Here is an 18989-nt window from a genome sequence, read left to right as displayed (position 1 = left end):
TCCCAGAAGGATTTAGAATCAAGTAAAGAAATATTTAAAAGAACTCAACAAGTATTAATAGTATTACATATTAAGAAATACCAGCATTTGGAATTATATGTGCCATGTTTAAGAGAACTGGACCCATTAAGAGTTACAGATCAGCCTTGTAATTCCAATTTAAAATGTGCAATTGAGTAATTAATTTGTAATTTTAATTTGAAAGTGTGCATCTATATATACACACACATATAAAGAGAGATTGTATGAGTGTTTTGGAATACATAAGAGAATCACTATGTTTATAAGAATAATTATTAAATTTATAAGACTTTAAAAAACTGGACTGTTTGTCAGACTTTAACAGGAATCTAAATATTTTAAACTAATAAACACAATTTAAAATATTTCAAGCTTATTAACCAAGTTTGTAAATAGGATTGAATATTAATCAAAGATCCCCTTAATTAGTGATAATTAAATTTTACTGAACCTATAAATAGAATAAAAAGATACTGAACTCGAAAGCTTAAAGAACTAGTTTATTATTCACAACATCAAATGACAATTTTAAAAATCAAAGTATCATCTGAATATGCTTTTCTGCAGCACATATATTTTGTTTTCTGTCTTAATCTAAAGGAGGAGCCTCTTTTTTTAATGGAGTTTAACTCATTCACATTTATTACCATAACAGATATATTTGATATTACCTATCTTTTGTTTACAATGTATGGTGGATGATCTTTTAGACATACACACATATCTATACACACACATATATATGACACACATATACATATATACACATATATATACACACATCTCTTTTAATCCTAAAAGGGTGCATTTTCCAAAATCTCTCTCAGAACACGAATTCCACTCTGAAATTCTTCTAAGAAACAAAATACATGAGAGAAAAATGCATACTTTATTCTCCTCTTAGTGGATATTGTAAAAATTCTGTTGAATACCTGAAATCTAAAACTAACGATTAACAAAAGCAACATTAACTCATCTGCTCAAGCCCTCCAACCAACTCCACTTTCCTCCCCCTAAACTCAACCCCAAACCCTAAACAGAGTAAGATAAAACAGAGGACAAAAAATATTTTGGAAACAGAAAATATAGTTGATGAAATTTAAAAAGTCAAAAGGAAAACTGGAAGAAAAAGGTGAGTATAGAGATGATAGAATATATAAAAGTTTGGCAACATAGAGCATCATAGGAAATACTCCAGCCAAGGCAAAGGGAACACCAAAAAGGGGGAAAGGACCCAAGAAGTGGTGGGCTAACCTGAGAGCGAGACAGGACCAGAAGCCAACACGTCCAAACCAGAGCGTTAAGTCAGAAGGCCAGTGACATAACAGCCAAAGCTAACCGGGCACTTTCTCTGTGCCGGCCTGTTCTAGCCTATTAATCACCACAACAACCCTATGAGGCAGGTTATGTCACCACCCGCTTTTCTCATTGAAGAAACCAAGGCTCAAAGTGCTTAAACCACCTGCCCAAAGTCTCAGAGCTACGAAGCGACAAAACTTGAACAAGGTGGTCTGGCTCTGACCACCGTGCTTTCTGTCTGCAAGAAGAAAGGGAATTCTCCACAACAATCAGTAAAACTAAGAAGCTGGACAATAGGACAAAAGTTAAGATAATTTTAAAAGTCAACAGTTATAATACTTGTACCAACTCCTTTGCAATCTCCTTACTCCTCCCATTTCCCTCTTAAAGTAAAATGGTCTGTCACTGATCACAAGCTGAGCACCGTAAAGATTACGTTTCCTCCTCTCTAAACCTAAACGCACTACCTGGTTTTCCAGGAAATAATACACATGGGTTCCTAATATTTTAAATGCTGATTTGCTTTCAATTTTTACAATCTACATATAAACAATGCACAGAAGATTTAACAGTGCTAACTACAGAACAGAATGCTCTCACCGTGTAAAACACAGAGGCAGGGGGGGAAACAGGGCACAGAGGATGCTGGGGAAAAGGCAGAAGAAATTTAGGGAAGTTATATCCTCGTTTACCAAGCCAAGGACACTGTTTAAAGTTTGCTAGTCAAGAAATACAAGTGATAAACAATAGAAGATTTCCTTAGAACTTTTAAATTTTTTAAATGAAATTTTCATATAGCAAAGTTGAAAGAAGTGTACAGTCAAAACTGTATACTCACCACCTGTATTCCACCATTAGCATTTTACTATACTAACAAGAGATTTAGAAAATTTAAGTATGGGGCCGGCCCAGTGGTGCAGCGGTTAGGTTCGCACGTTCCGCTTCGGGGGCCCTGGGTTCACAGGTTCGGATGCCGGGTGCACACATGGCACCATTTGGCAAGCCATGCTGTGGTAGGCATCCCACATATAGAGTGGAGGAAGATGGCCACGGATGTTAGCTCAGGGCCAGTCTTCCTCAGCAAAAAAGAGGAGGATTGGCAGCAGATGTTAGCTCAGGGCTAATCTTCCTCAAAAAAGAAAAGAAAAGAAAAGAAAATTTAAGTATGACTTGCAGGAATGGAGGAGGAGAGAAATATAGTAGTAAAAATGCACTTAATTCCTCAGCTTTCAGACTGAGGGTTAGTAGACAGCCTCGAAAGCTAAGAAATCAAGAAATACTATAGTTATAGCATATTATGTAGATTATAGAGATAACCACCATTTCTCTGAAATGTACAAAAAAATAAGATGGAGAGAGGATGAACAGATGGGCAGATATACAAATAAAGCAAATGGAGCAAAAAGTTGATTGTAGAAACTAGGTAGTGGATATATAAGGGTTTCCTATATATGTCTTTCCATTTTTCTGATTAAAATTTTCTTAATAAAATATTGACACAAATGTGGTTGAGAGTGGAAATCATGCCTGGAAAGAGCCTGCAGTATTCACCACCATCTGTGCTGTCCTCTGCTTGGCACTCCGCAGGGATACTCCCCCCCCAGGCATCCGGGTGGGGCTGTGTGCCTGGGGCCGGCCAGTAGAGGTGGGCGGAGACGACGGGCACCACACATCTCCGCAGGATCCTCCAGGCGCTCTCCTGACCGCTGGTAGATCCTGTGCCACTTGGGAGCCAGACACGGAAGATGAACACTCACCAGCCTGAGTCTCTAACAACCATCTAACTCCCGGGACAGCCCCCAACTCACGCCAGACTGTGACGTGAGGGACAAATCAGCTTTTACTGTCTTAAGTGGCTGTTTTGGGATTCATCTTTAACCGGTTAGCATTAACTGTAACTAACAAAGAGTGGGACCTGAAGGAGTATGGGTAGAAGCTTTTAGTTTGGTTTCAAATCATTCGTATTCATTGTTTAAACACACACGTGCAAGTTTAAAGTAAATAGTAAGCAATATCAGCTAGTAGTGAGACTGAGGAAAGCCTTCCAAGCTCCCCTTCTACTAAGGCCTCCCTGAGCATGCTGGGCACCTTTGAGTGATCATAAAAAGGTAAAATTGCAAAATGGCACCCTGTCCTCTGGATTGATACAACACTACTTGGGCCCACTCATTTCTTTATACCCAGATGCCTTTGAACAGTGCACAACTATACCCAGCAGCCCTCTTTGACAATTCAGGCACTGATAACCTTGGTTGGAAACTGAAGGACTATTAACTGGGACCTTCTAGAAAGTAAGAGATGTGGTCATCAACATGATCAGATTCTAGTTGCCCTCATTCAGGCAAATTTTCCTGTCTTTTACTTGATCCATTTCTCTTGTCCACCCTGCAATGCCACAATAAGTCACAATGACCCAACTCAAGAGGATCAGAGACACCACAAAAGAGGAAACTTGCTGCCATCGTGGCGAATTCAAGAGCTAGAAGAGAAGCAGCAGCTGAGAACCTGCCTTCTGCCTCAGGTGTGCCGCAGAGACGACAAGGCGCTTCCACCTGGCAGAGACAGGGGTAACCCCAGCCCTTTTAAGGCAGGGCTGGGGCGGGAAGCAGGATCTGAGACGGGGATTTTACCTCATTTACCCTTTAAATAGACCCTCCCTGTCCAAACAACTGAGGTCCTGTGGAAGCCAGCCACAAGGTGTGCCCCCTTGGATCTCTATTTGAGAAAGAACCTGGCATTCAGCTGCAGGGCCTGCAGTCAACTGACACCTACAGTTGTTAGTGCCACCGGGATCCCAGGACTCAGTCTGGCTTTTGAGCTGAAGGTACACTCTTCCCAGGCAGCCTCCAGCAGTGACTAACCACAGCAAGAGGACAAGGCACTGGCCATTTCTGCCCAACCTGCAGCTCCTCTAACGGGTGGTCTAATGGGGCTCCCCAAGCAGTTGGCCAAGACTTCGCCAGATGTGCACGGCTTTCTGAGGCGCTCTCTGCCCCAACCTGCTGCCTCTCCCTTTTCCTGTCATAAGTGCTGGGTCTGTACCATGGTCTAAAGCCTTCCCAGCCCAATTCTGCTTCCCACCCCTTTTATCTTTCTCGGGTGGTACTCTCTAATAAACCTCTTTCATTCCTAATTCTGTTTAAGGGTCTGTGTCTCAAAGGACAGAACCGACACAATAACAGGAACCGTGTAAAAATGAGACATGGGTGTTGCTCTCGCCTCGTCCAGCCTCCCTGTTTCCTTCCTTACCTCTGCCACTCATCTTTGGGCCCCTTGCTCTGAGGACCCACTGAAGCCTTACTGTTCTGGTTCTAGTCCCACGCCCCACACTGCCAGTGGGAGGCCCCCACCTCACCCCAGCCCTCGGGGTAAAGCAGACTCAAGACACATTCATCTTCAACAAAACTCCAATTTCCAGGATCTCACTGATGCGTTCTCTAGCATTTCATCACAGCATTAAGAGACCAGTTAAAATTAAACTCACACTTTCAGGAACAATAGCCCAGCATTTAAAGTCTTTCCTAAGATTTTCTAATTGGGTATCTTTACTTGCAGCAAATCAGACTGTGTTCCCATTCTGAAATTATATGCACTCTTTGAAAAATGCAACAAAATAAGTCACTCCTATAAAAGTGTCCTTCTCATCTCCTATCCATTAGAGGGCTTTAAAAAGCATGGTCACTTGGAAACTGGAACACAAGCACCCAAATAACTCTTAATGGCTCTAATGAGGGGGACAGTCTCCTCACAATTTTGACAAAAAGAGAATAATACACAGGAGTTTTCACAGTACCTGGGCAGTTGTATACTAATGAGAGGTGTTTTTAAAATGTTACATATCCTTTATCACAGGGCTGTTCATGACAACAGCATTACTTTGCAAATATTGGTTATCCTGCCCAAAGAGGTCTGGGTAAGTGCCGTGTAATTTAGAGAGTTACCCCTATGTAATCGATGCAGTAACCCCATCTCTAAAATTTTTTCTGACAGTGTTCCCGTGTGGCAAAGTTTTCTATCCTGGTTCTTGTACCAGGTCAATGTACCAAAATTGCCAGGGAAGGACCCAGCTCAGCCCAGCCCCAAGGACACGGCCGGTCTGCTGGGCCTCCCTGCCAGGACAGGCAGCTGAGGCACTGGGAGGTGAGCGACGAACAATGACTGAGGCTAAGACCAAAGTTTTAATTACGCCATTCAAGGGATAAGTCACTTACACAGGTCACTTCACCTCTCAAAGCCTCAATTTCCTCATTCAAATTCAAATTAAAAAATTACTCCCTTGAAAAATTCTTTAGAGTTCTGACTCTGTCACAGAAACACAGACTCCATCACCTGCCACTCCAGGATTCCAGCATTAGGTCGACCATCTCTCCTCAGTCAGCCAAGACGCAATTCTCGAGGCTAAATTAAACTCCATTTGCTTCCTGCGACAGTACAGAAATGTTCTGTTTTGCTTTTAAATGCAACCCCGTGGTTCTCAGCATCTAAATCTGCGCTGGAGACCAGGATGACCAACCAGAAGATGAAAACTACAGCCCACTGGACTCTCCACCAAGCTCGCTTAAATTCTGAGGAAATCAAAATCTGATAAACCGGAGACATTTTTGGTATCCCAAAATAAGCAGAGACTATTTTGGGTAAGAAACAGTCACAATCAAGCCTTTGGTCTGAGTATGAGTAACAGATCTGCTGACGGGTTGTCACCTTCCACGGGACTCCAGAAAGTGTGTGACATGCAAACGATGCACTGCAAAATGGACAATGAACCAGAAAATGACTGCCAAGTCACACTTTTTGTCGCAAATGCCTAGAAACTCTGCAAGAAGTGCCTAGACACGGTATATGAGACCCGGTCTAGGCGGCAGACAGGAGGGGCAAGTCAGATTCCACCGTAAAATCTGTACAGACGACCCCCCGCGCCCAGGACCCCTCTCCACGGAGCCAGGCTCCTTCCCGCCCCCCTCGCCGCGTCCGGGCGGACCCAGGGCTTCCAGGTGCGTGTTTACGGTGAGCGGCGTTTCCTTGTCGCGGAGCAGGCACAGGTAATTCCACAACCCCATTAGCGCATTCCAAAGGCAGGAATCACACCCCGGGACTCCACCTTCCCGCTCGCCCCCTCGGCGCCCGCGGGCAGCGCGGCGGCCCGGGCCCGGGAGGCGGGTGGGGGAAGGGCGCCCGGCCGGGGAGGGGGCGCGGCGCGACCCCCGCCAACCGCACAGACCTGCTTCGGGATCCTCGGGCCGCCCCGAGTGGTTGCCCATGCTCGGCCGGCTCGGGCGGCGGCCGGCTGGCCGGCCTCGGACGGGGTGTCCGCCGCGCTGCAGCTCGCGCCGGCTCCGGCTGGCAAGGCAGCTGCGTCCGGCGGGTCCGCTCCAGTCAAAGAAAGGGCCGGGCGCCTTCCAGTTCCCGGCGGCCGCCGGCGGAGCCGCTCTGCGCCCGCGGGGCCGGGCCCGCCCCTTCATCTGCATGCCGCCCGCCCACTCATTTGCATACCGCCCACCCACCTCATCTGCATACGCCCGCTCGCAGGCCCACCCACCTCAACTCGAGGCTGCCAGGCCGGCGGGGCCCACCCACCTCATCTGCATGCCGCCCGCCCACCTTATCTGCATACCGCCCGCCCAACTTATCTGCATACCGCTCTAGAGCACCAAAAGGGTGCCTCCCAGGCGTGGGAGGGACGCACCGTCTGACCGACTGAAGGCCTCTAGGGGCCGACGCTGAGAACGGCTGCGGGACTAGGGAGGCTGGAAAACCCCCTGCGGGGAGGCTGCAGCCAAGTGCCGCCGGGAAGGCAAAATCTGCGCGTGAGAAATTAGATCTTTTATCAGGACAAAAAAACCCTAGGGTTGGCATAGGACAGGAGCTTACTAAGTACTTTTGGGGTGAGGGAATGAATGGACGAACAAACAGCTCTTGAGACGAAGGCGATGAAGAAAAATAATGCATTAACAAAGACTTGCCCATTACTCAAGATGAATACTACCGCTAATAATAAAAATGCATATCAATCTTAAGTGGAAACTTTTGCTGCTATCAGAAATGACTAACTTATGGAAATTACCCTGAACGACTTTGATTGTTAATCTTACAGTGAAAACACTTGGAACTAACTAAACCTTGCAGTGAAAATATTTAGGACTCATAAAATCATGAGTGGAATGGTAGGCTCTGTCTCCTGCATCTCCTGACCACTATGGTACATTCTCAGTTCTCATCTTACCTTCAACCTCTTAGGATACCACTGATCACTCTCAGGTCTTCAAAAGAGTTTATTCACTTGGCTTCCAAGACACCACACTCTCCTAGTTTTCTGCCCACCTTCCTGGTAGCCTCTTCTCAGTCCCCTTTGTTGGTTTCTCCTCATCTCCTTGACTTCTAGACCCTGGACTGCCCTAAAGCTCAGCCATCTCTATCCAACGTGGTCATCTCTTCTCTAACTTGGCCATCGCGACCAACTTGTGGCGTTTAAATGCCATCTATATATCTTCAGCCCAGTCCTCTCTTCTGAACTCCAGACTCATTTATCCAAGTATTTTCCTGACACCTCTACTTGGACGTCTTAATAGGGATCTCCAATTTAACTGGAACAAAACCAAATTCTTGATTTTCTTCCATAGATGCTTCATATAGTCTTCTCCATTTCTGTAAATGGAATATGTCGGTGTATATGTTTGTGTGTGTATATATATATATATATATCATAAATGCCACCGCATCTCACTACTTCTCACCACTTCCACTGCTACCACCTCGTCCAAGGAGATAGTCATCTCCTACCAGGACTATTACAACTGCCTCCTAACCCGTCTCCCTTCTTCTGCCCCTGCCTCTTTATAGTTTAACCTTCACATAACGGTCAGAGTGATGCTTCTAAAACCTAGGTCAAATCCTGTCATGCCTCCACTTACAATGCTCCAATTGCTTTCTGTCTCACTCAGAGGAAAAGCCAAAGCCCTTACAATAGCCTCCAAGGCCCTGAAAGATCTTTTTCTCCCTCCATCAGTGGACTCACCTTCCCCCCTCACATTGCTCTTGCTACAGTTGCCCCCTTACTGTTCCTCAAATAAGCCAAATATGCCCCCATCCAGGGGCCTTTGCCCTCGCCATTCCTTCTCCCTGGAATGATCTTTCCCCACATTCCTACATTACATGCACCACATGGATCACTCTCACTTCCTAGGTCTCTGGTCAAATATCATTCTATTAAGAGGAGCTTCTCTCATCACGCCACATTAAATAGTAAAGCTGACTCCACACACACACTTCCCTGCTTTGCTGACCTCCGTGACACTTATCACCATTTAGTATACTATATACTTATTTGTTTAATGGTTTATTGTCTCTCCACTAGAGTGCAAGCTTCATGAGAGTATGGACTGACTGAACAAAGGAAGGAACAAATGAACAAAAGAATGAATTTATTGGCTGTACCATAAACAAGTCAGCTCTTATACATTACTTCCTTTTAGTAGTAGTGCCATGAGTTAGTTTCTCCCACAAAACTGGTTTGTTAAAGGCAGGAGTCATAAGTCTGTTTGTATAATCTACAAAACCTAGCAGAACCCTGACACATAGAAGCAAATATACCAAGGACAATAAATTGCATGGGATGATTTTAGAGCAGAAATTCACATGAGATCAAGTTCACCCCCCTTTTGCAGAAAAGATGGTTGACTTTCCAAAATATTTATGGAATGGTAGAAAAGGGCTGAGTTTGTCAACACTGTAACAGTGCCAGAACTTCAATTTACATAACAGTTACATACTTACCTAGAGAGTTTTGGAAACTAAAGAGTCATTTTATTAATCCCATAAAATGCTGAGCAATTAATGTGTATCTCTTAATGAAAGCTGGGCAAGTAAGACACCAACCCAAGATACGTCCTGGACTCCTGTGGTTCTCTTTTATAGTCTATAATATCGAGTCAAGTCCTGTGTGTATTTTATCTCCTTAACATTTTCAAGTCTTGCCTTTCTCTTGTCTTTGAGGCACTTGTTTAATTCAGGCCTTTAATTCATACAGGGATGAATTAGCATTAGCTTCCAATTCACTCGAGTGCTTCAAGTTCTACTACTGCTCAACTCACTCTCCACTCTACTTATCAAAACTGCAAATCTGACTATATCACATCTCTGCTTAAAAGCTCCCCATAGCTCCCCTCTACCTTTACGATAAAGTCCCCAGTTCTCCCGTCTGGTACACAAAGACCCTTCCCCACGTCCAGCCCTGTCATTCTAGCCTTATCTTTCAAAAGGACACCCAGCAACATGAAGCCAGTTGTGGTGCCCTGAACTTACCCTATTGTTTCAGGCCTCTATGCTTTTATAGCTACTATATTCCCTTTGACTTGATACTCTTCTATAACCTAGCTGCCTGGAAAATGTCTATTCATCTTTTAAATTCTTGGTTGGACATCACTTCCTCTGATGAGCCTGCCCATCCCCACCAGAATTAAATACTCTCGCCCTCATGGTACTTCTGTACCTTGTAAATACTTGTATTTTCCCAAAGAACCACATTATTCTAACCATTCTTCCTTATAAGATTGTGAATTCTTTGAGTGGCAGTGATGCTGTCTTAATCATTTTTGCATCCTTAATATCTAATATATAGCAAGTGAACTAAATAACATATTTATTAACTCTATAATACAATTAAAATGCTAACTTCTCAGAGAAACTAGCTCTGGGATGTTTACTTGAACTTCCAGAAGATTACTTACTATCCAGAGAAATCCTATGTTATTGAATGAGAAGACTAAGTATTATAAAAACATCAAGCCTGCCCAAATTAATCTATAATTTTAACAAAATTCAAATTAATCATGAACTTGATGTGTTTACTCCAAAATTTACTTGGAAGAATAAAGACACTGGAAAATCTAAGAAAATTTGGAAAAGGAAGAATAAAGAGGAGAGAGTCACCTTATTAGAATTAAAAACATGCCATAAAATTACTTAAGCAAAACAGTGTGGTTACAACAAAATGGAAATTTCCAAAAAAAATAGATTTAAACGAATATAATGTATTACTTCAAATTAAGTGAGATCCATATCCTCTTTATGCCAAAATTAAATTCCAATTCAAAATAAATTTAATCATAAAAAATGAAAATATAAGTCCTAGACATAAACATGGATGAATATTTTTATAATATTGAAGGAGAAGAAAGTCTTTCTTTACTGTCTGACTTTTCATTTTGAACATTTTCAAATTCTTCAGCAAGTGTGGCGAGAACACTCCAAGGAAGACCGTATCTACCCATCACCTGTCTTTACCTACTGCAAACACTTCACCAGTGTGCTTTCTCTCTCTTGCCCTCTCCATTCTTCTTCCTGTTGAATCGTTTGAAACTATGTTGCAGACATCATCACGTCATGCCGCTGCGCCCCTAAATACATCCAGCATGCTCTCCTAAGGCACTCTCCTACAATACCCTTATCACCTAGGAAGATTTTCAAAATATCATATAGGATACAGTCCACATTAAAATTTCCCCAATTGTCTCCAATTTTGTGTGTGTGTGAGGAAGACTGGCCCTGAGCTAACATGTGTTGCCAATCTTCCTCTATTTTATGTGGGATGCTGCCACAGCGCTGTTTGAGGAGCAATGCTAGGTCTGCACCTGGGATCCGAACCTGCAAACTCTGGGCCACTGAAGTAAAGTGCACGAACTTAACCACTCCACCACCAGGCCAGCCCCCCAAATATTTTTTGTAAAAAAACACCAGGATCCGGGGCTGGCCCCGTGGCCGAGTGGTTAAGTTCGCGCGCTCCACTGCAGGCGGCCCAGTGTTTCGTTGGTTCGAATCCTGGGTGCGGACATGGCACTGCTCATCAAACCACGCTGAGGCAGCATCCCACATGCCACAACTAGAAGGACCCACAACGAAGAATATACAACTATGTACCGGGGGCTTTGGGGAGAAAAAGGAAAAAATAAAAAAATCTTTAAAAAAAAAAAAAAAACACCAGGATCCAATCAATGTTAAATACTGTTTAAGGAAGACACATCCTGAAACAACCTTGATCAATGACAGTTTTAGATGCTGATAGAGGTTACCTAATAAAACCATTTTAAAAGGAGGTAGAGAATTTAATACACTCATAATACTTAGTCCTGAGGGCATGACCTCACAATTTTAAGTATTAGACATCACTGTACACAAATCTTTTAAAGATAACTTTAAAAGCAGTGTAGTAAGAAGTCAGGCTGTGGCAATCACACATACAGGGCAAATGAAAACCAGCTGCCTGAATGTTAGGTGAATGGGATAAAATTTCCAGTGGAATCAGAGTGCTTATCTTGAGCAACAGGAGGAAGTGGAGCTGATGTGCTCCAGAACCACTGTGAACTAACCTCAAAATGCCTCTAGTGATGACGGCTGATGGTCACGTCAAAGACGCCTGTGATGCTTGTTTAAAAAAAGCAACAACGTAATTCGAAATTACTACATTTTACATAATGTGTGATTTCAAATGTAAAGGTATATCTAAGTTGATAAATTAGACATTAAAATTATATATTTTCTATTTCATCTGTATTTGAAGTGTTTATTTAAAGAGGACAAAAAAGGTCTTTAGGAATCCTTATTGTATATAAGGAGTCCTTTATATTCAGGCATATACAATAAAATAATATGTACATGGTCCCATTTTTATTAAAAAATACTATATTGTATTGTACATATTAGTATATGTAGAAATAAATTTGGACATGTATATAGCAAATTACTACAAATACCTGTATCTGAAAAATAGAGTTAGAAAGGACTTTTTCCATAGCAAGTATCTCTAATGCCTTAACAATAAACATATTTTACTTTTATGATCAGAACACACAAAAAGAAAAAAAATGTGCATATCCATAAACCCAGCAATTCTTCTACAAGTTCATTCAAAAGAAATAATTACAAATATACATAAACATCTAGTTTCCAAGATAATAATTCTTAACATTTATTGAGAAATAATTACATGCCAGGGACTATTCTAAGAACTTTATCTATTTTAACTTATTTACTTCCTCATAAAAATCCAACAAGATAAAACTATGTTTTAACTCCAAGTTTAGGAAATGACTGAGAGGGTAAGTAACTTGCCCAAGGTTACCCAGCTGTAAAGTGGCAGAGCCAGGACTGGAACGTGTGTCAGGGGTGCCCCAGCCCACCCCCCCCCCCCGGCTTGGAGAGTCACTAGGAGGACTCTTGGGGCTCAGCAGGTAGTTGTGCTCATGGCTATGATTTACTACAGTGAAAGGATTCAAGAAATGAGAAGGGCCCCTGGGATGAAGGCCAACGGAGACCAGGTGCAGGCTTCCAGGAATCCTCTCCCAGTGCAGTCAAAGAGAGTGTCCTAATTCCTCCAGCAACAACTTGTGACAACACAAGTATAATGTTGTATATGAAGGAAGCTCACTAGAGACTCAGTGCTCAGGTTTTTATTGAGGACTGGTCACAAAGGCACCCTCTGCCTAGCACCTAACAAAATTCCCGACTTCCAGAGGAATGCAGGTGTTCAGCATAAACCTCAGTGTTTGCACACACAGTTTAGGCACAGTGAGCCTCTCTTATCAGTTGGGGTGGAGGAAACCATCCTGAAATCCAAGTTCCCAGACATGAGCCAAGCGCCAACCTTGCAAGCAGACTTTCTAAGGATAATGTCCCAGGCCTGCTATATTCACGTTTTTCTGCATAGTATCCATGCCATTTAACTCCAGAGTTTGTACTCTTAACAACGCTGCACTGATTCCCCTGTGTCTATAACAGCAAAAAGCTGGGGAAAAACCTTCAATGTTTAACACAGGCCTAGTTAAATAAATTATGATGCAGCCATACAATGGGGTCCTATGCAGCCCCTAAAACACTGTGTCAGATGTACTAACTTATAATGCAGAATGGTACATATATTAAGAATGTAATTCTTACTTTTTGCATATAAACAAACAAAAAATATCTGAATACAAATACCCAGATATGGAGGAAAGGGTTTGGAAATCCTCAAGGCTCTGATTAAGAGTGGCTCTATTTGAGTGGGTAAGATTTTTACGTCCTTTATGTTCTTTTTTTGCCTGTCCATATACATTTTTTATTTTGCTTTGGTGGGCATGTACTGCTTTTTGCGTTTGTAATTTAAAAAATTCATTTTAGGGGCCGGCCCAGTGGTGCAGGGGTTAAGTTTGCACAGTCCGCTTCGGTGGCCTGGGGCTCGCTGGTTTGGATCCTGGGTGTGGACCTATGCACCGCTTGTCAAGCCATGCTGTGGTAGGCGTCCCATATATAAAGTAGGGAAAAATGGGCATGGATGTTAGCTCAGGGCCAGGCTTCCTCAGCAAAAAGAGGAGGATTGGCAGTAGATGTTAGCTCAGGACTAATCTTCCTCAAAAAATAAATAAATACATAAAAAATAACATTAATAATAAAAAAATTCACTTTGAAAAAATCACATATATTCTTAAAATAATTTCAGGTAAAATTGCTTATATTACCAAAAGATTCTTCAGTTTCTAGGAGGATTCTTTAAATAATTATTAATTCAGTACATATACAATTATTTAACAGATAGTCATTTCTTCCCCGTAATACTATTAAGGACTGAGCTTAATCTGAAGGTGGTACTAGAAGATAGAAGACAGTTTATAATTTTACTAAACACTGAAGTGTCCACTATTTTTTAATAACATGACATCAAATTTTACTTTTAAACATTTATTATAAAAAACTTCAAACATATACAAAAGTAGAAAGAGATATTATAATGATCCTCTATGTACCTATCAACCCCGTTTCAGCAATTATCAACTCATGGTCAAACTGGTTTCATCTACCATTATCCACTCTCTCTTCCCTAGGCTCAATTATTTTGAAGGAAATCCCAAACATCCTATTTCACTGGTAAATACTGCAGTATGTATTTCTAAAGATAAAGACTCTTTTAAAAAAACAAAACCACGATTCCATTATTCCAACTGAAAAACTTACCAATAATTTCTCACCAAATCGCTAATCAGAGTTCAAATTTTCTCTCGTCCAAGATTTTTAAAAAATCGTTATCCATGCCACTAATACCTATTAGAAAGGTGAAAATCCAAAACACTGACAACACTAAATGCTGGTGAGGATGTGGAGCAACAGGAACTCTCATTGCTTGTGGGAATGCAGAATGGTGCAGCCACTTGGAAAAACAGTTTGGCAGTTTCTTATAAAACTAAACATGTCCTTACTACACAATCTGTCAGTCATGCCACTTGGTATTTATCCAAATGAGTTGGTAAGTTATGTCCACACAAAAACCTACATACAAATGTTTACAGCAGCTTTACTCATAATTGCCAAAACTTGGAAGCAACCAAGATGGTGAATAGATGAATGGATAAACAAACTGTGGTGCATACAGTGGAATATCATTCAGCACTAAAAAAGAAATGAACTCACAAGCCACAAAAAAAACCATGAAGAAACCTTAAATGCATATTGCAAAGTGAAAGAAGCCAGTCTGAAAAGGCTACATGCTGTACGATTCCAACTATATGACATTCTGGAAAAGGCGAAACTATGGAGGCAGTAAAAAGATCAGTGTTCACCAGATGTTTGGAGAGAGAGAGGAAGGGATGACCAGGTGGAGCACAGGGTACTTTTAAGGCAGTGAAACTACTCCGTATGATACTCCAGCGGTGGATACATGTCGTTATACATTTGTCAAAACCCACAGAATGTATAACACAGAGAGTGAACTCTAATATAAACTGTGGACTCTATTTAATAATAGTGGATTGATATTAGCCCATCAACTGTAACAAATGTACCACACTAATGCAAGACGTTAATTACTGGGGAATCTAGGGGAATTGGTTAGGGGAAATATGGGAACTTTCTATACTTTCCATTCATTTTTCTGTAAACCTAAAACTGTTTTAAAAAATAAAGTCTACTCCTTTGAAAAGAATCATGATCCAAATAACTATCTCAAACTTAAAGTAACACCACAAAACAGGAATAACAGTCACTGGGGATCGCCCGTCTATCACCCATTTCCTACTTCTTTCTTGCTAAAGAACTCCATGGACATGATGCTGATGGAAGGTCACACTGTTCTTAGCTCAGGAGGGAATCTTAATTACATAGTCTAAGTCAGTCACAGCGACTCCATCTTCCTCGCTATGACTGGGTTAGGGATGCTTTGTGACCCAATTCTGGCCAACACCACATGAGGGGAGGTCTGGTGATGGGAAGATTGGGGAAAGTTCTCTTGCCCATAAAGGAACATACCGGAAGAGATGCCCTCTTCTTCCACTGGACTTTGTCCTCTCTACTCGAGATGGCCAGAACCACAGCAGTCATCTCAAGATGGTGAGGGCAGCTAGCCAGAGCGCCAAGTCAACATGGTCATGATGGTAGACCAGAAAGATGGAAAGAACCTGACCCTCAATGACATTACTGAGCCCACAAATTAAACAGCCTTTGATTCACCTACCTTTTGTTTTGTTATACAACACAGTATACTTCCTCAGTGTTGAAGTCCAGCTAAATCAGATATGATCTGACTGTGTAGCCATTCTTTTTCTCCTCTTACAAGTAAGGGACTCAGGCTCAAAGAGATTAAGTGATCTTGCCCAAAGTTCATATAGACTGAAAGTAAGGAGCTGGAATTTAATTCAGGTCTATTGCCTCCAAAGCACTTGTTCTTTCCTTCTATACCACTTTGCCTCCAGTAGAAGCTGGGCACAGAATCTTGAAAGAGAAGACAACATTTCAAGATTCAGAAAAGCAGGAGCCGGCCCCATGGCTAAGTTGTTGAGTTCACACGCTCTGCTTCGGTGGCCCAGGGTTTTGCCGGTTCAGATCCTGGGCGTGGACGTGACACCGCTCATCAGGCCATGTTGAGGCGGCATTCCACATGCCACAACTAGAAGGACCCACAACTAAAAAATATACGACTATGTACTGGGGGGCTTTGGGGAGAAAAAGGAAAAATAAAATCTTTAAAAGAAAAAAAAGAAAAGCAAATTGTTTCTTGCAATAAGTAACTATAAACTGTGGAAAAATCTTGAAAATCCTTGAATTACAGACAGCACATTTTTATCTTTAACAGGGCTTAACTTAAATACAAATAACATCTCTACAATCTAAATGAAAGAAGATTGAGATATGATAATTAGCACTATAAATGCAAAAATTCCCTTGTCTATACTTGTCTCAGCCACTGACTCATTAAGTGACCATGTTCAGGCCACCCCTGAGCCTATAGGAGCTCTATTATCTACCCACCACCCTCCCTTGGAGCTTGGTATAAAATCATCATTGGCCTTCAAGATTCTGGAATTCACATTATATGTGAAAGAAGGGTCTAGACTGAATACCTACCTATATATTTGCATAACCTATGATTCCCTAGGTTGCACAAGCCTAGGAGTAGAAATGGGGTCACGTTAATAGAATTACACGGTATTTTTCTGGTTCTAGTCATTTACTACTGTAACTTGACCTTCATCCCCACTGCAAAGCTCCCTCCAACTATTTCTGGGAGTCCTAGGAGTGTGGCGGCCTCCAAGGTCTCAAAGCAAGAGCTCAGTGAACTTGGAGCACGTGCTCTTTATGTTCTCTCTCCTACAGAACTCCCTCAGGAAGTCCAGCTGCAGAAGCCTCCACCTCCAGCCTCCACTCAAGTGCACAAGGAGGCCCCCCATTGCCACTGCTCCCCACTCTTCCTGTCTCAGTCAATGGAACTGCTCCACAGGCCAAGCCTGCCATCCACCCAGTGCTGCTGGTGTCCACAGCTTCCATGCCTCATGTGGTCAGATGTTGCTCCTGCTGCAGGCCTACCCCTCAAGGATGCCTATGTCTGGCGGATTCCCACTGCACCCAAAGCTGCCTACCCCAGCTAGCAACTCTATCAGTATTCTCTTTATGGCTGTGTCACTCCTGAGAGAGATGTTTCGAAAGATAATCACCATAGTTAACGCTGGTTGCTTCTGAGAGTTGGTGTTCTAGAGCATGCTCTAACTTTCTCTGTACTTTTCTACATTACATAAACTTTTTAAGCTATCAAGCATTAATCATTTAATAAAAACAATATCATTTTTCTTACCAAAAAATAATAATTAATGTGGCTTTATGTGCAGTGCACTGCACTGAATATAACAGGAGATAAAATTTTCCATGCCTTAGAGAGGTTTAGATTGCTTTATTCCATAAATAGATATCAGTATCTGTTTTGTACATGACACTAATCAAGTTTTCCATATTCTAAAGGAGAGGGGAAAACCTCAACTTTCTTAATAAGCCAAAGGCCAACTTGCTAAACAGAGTAGGCTCACATAAGAAAGAAAAGCAGGAGAAACTTGAACATGGAGAGAGAGTAAAAGAGAGGGTCACAAAGCATAGTGAAAGAATCAGAGGAAAAGTTCCTCAGGCAGATTGCATGTACACTAGTCTAAAAAACACTCCAATGATGAAAGATGGCAGGAAAAGTCAAGGGAGGATGTGCAGGATAGAAAGCAGTGTTGCTGGGGCTGGGGGTGAAATGGATTGACTGGAAACAGCACAGGGGATCTTTTTGGGGTCACAGAAATTTTCTAAAACAGTTGTGGTGAATGGTTGAAACTCAGTAAATTTACTAAAAATCGTATTGCATATTTTAAATGGGTGAAATTTTATGATATGTAAATTGTACTTCAATAAAGCTGCTTTTTTAAAGTCAAAGGAGATAAATGAGTAACCCTTCAAGATTTTATGCATTACTTCCCATCTAAAAAGGGCCCCATCCCCACTCTGAATCAGTTGGTATGACTGAAGCCTGGGGGTGCCTCCCTGCCGGGAATAAAAGCTAGAAAGAGAGGCTTTGGAGAAGATGAGATAAAGGGAAACGAGAGGCCTCACCCATACTGGGCATGTGCCTGCTTACTGAATGTGCTGCCAGCAGGTCCAACAAACTGGCTTCCACTCAAAGCAACCCAGAATTATTAGGCAGGAAAGAGAAACAGTACAAGGAGGGATATGGTGAGCGTCTTAGCACTGCAAATGCAGTGCTACAGAGGGCCTTTAAAAGGGAAAAGCACATCCTGTTGTGAGAGCAAGAAAGGCTTTATGAAGGAGGTGCTGCTTATGAGCTGGTCCTTTCACTCCATCAACGTCCAGAGCGGCAGGAGCGGGCAGGGGGCAGTGGGAGGAGGTGTCTGGCATGGACATGCGCATCCCGGACAAGCAGGGCCCAGCAGCCGGGCCGTGTCTTTGTTCCTCTGAGTGAACAAAGGCTTGATTGTGAGAAAGTCCTGAGTGTGTTCAGAGAACAAGCCACCCTTGGCCCAGGACTGGAGCTCAAGGCACGAAAGGGGATCGAGATAAGGCAGCAATGGGATCACGCTGAATCAAGGCGAGAGGTTTGCCCTTGGTTCCTTACCCGGTGAGGAGTGCCTGAACTGTCTGAGCAGAGAAGTGGTCTGATGAAAGGTGTGGTTTAGGAAGATTACTCTGGTAATACAAAACTTGCTCTCTTATACACCCTCTACCTAACAGTTTACAGATAACCAATTCACCAAAATAACCAACGTACCCCATTTTAATAAGACATACTGATTAACGACCTGGGCCAGATGAATACTGTTGGTTGGTCGGCTGCTCTCCCCAACAACTGTGCACTTCTGCTCCACCATTTGGGTGTCTGTGTGTAC

General features: G+C 42.4%; 1 protein-coding gene across 13 annotated transcripts in view; it reads right to left on the bottom strand.

Annotated features, from left to right (window-relative positions):
• The window catches only part of SPECC1 (sperm antigen with calponin homology and coiled-coil domains 1), a 281001-nt gene that overhangs the window by 133444 nt on the left and 128568 nt on the right, over window positions 1-18989 (bottom strand). For 3 of the 13 annotated variants that reach the window (XM_070481962.1, XM_070481965.1, XM_070481970.1), the window contains exon 1: window positions 6539-6829. The exons of the other annotated variants lie outside the window; for them this stretch is intronic. In XM_070481962.1, the coding sequence (XP_070338063.1) occupies window positions 6539-6785 (247 nt within the window). In that variant the 5' untranslated portion in view covers window positions 6786-6829. Of the gene's footprint in view, window positions 1-6538; window positions 6830-18989 lie in introns of those variants that run through there. 13 annotated transcript variants of the gene reach the window in all.

This window comes from Equus asinus, chromosome 13 (assembly GCF_041296235.1).
Source record: "Equus asinus isolate D_3611 breed Donkey chromosome 13, EquAss-T2T_v2, whole genome shotgun sequence".
In the NCBI taxonomy this organism is placed as follows: Eukaryota; Metazoa; Chordata; class Mammalia; order Perissodactyla; family Equidae; genus Equus; species Equus asinus.
Note: the sequence above shows the minus strand (reverse complement) of the source record. Positions and strands in the feature narration are given on the sequence as shown.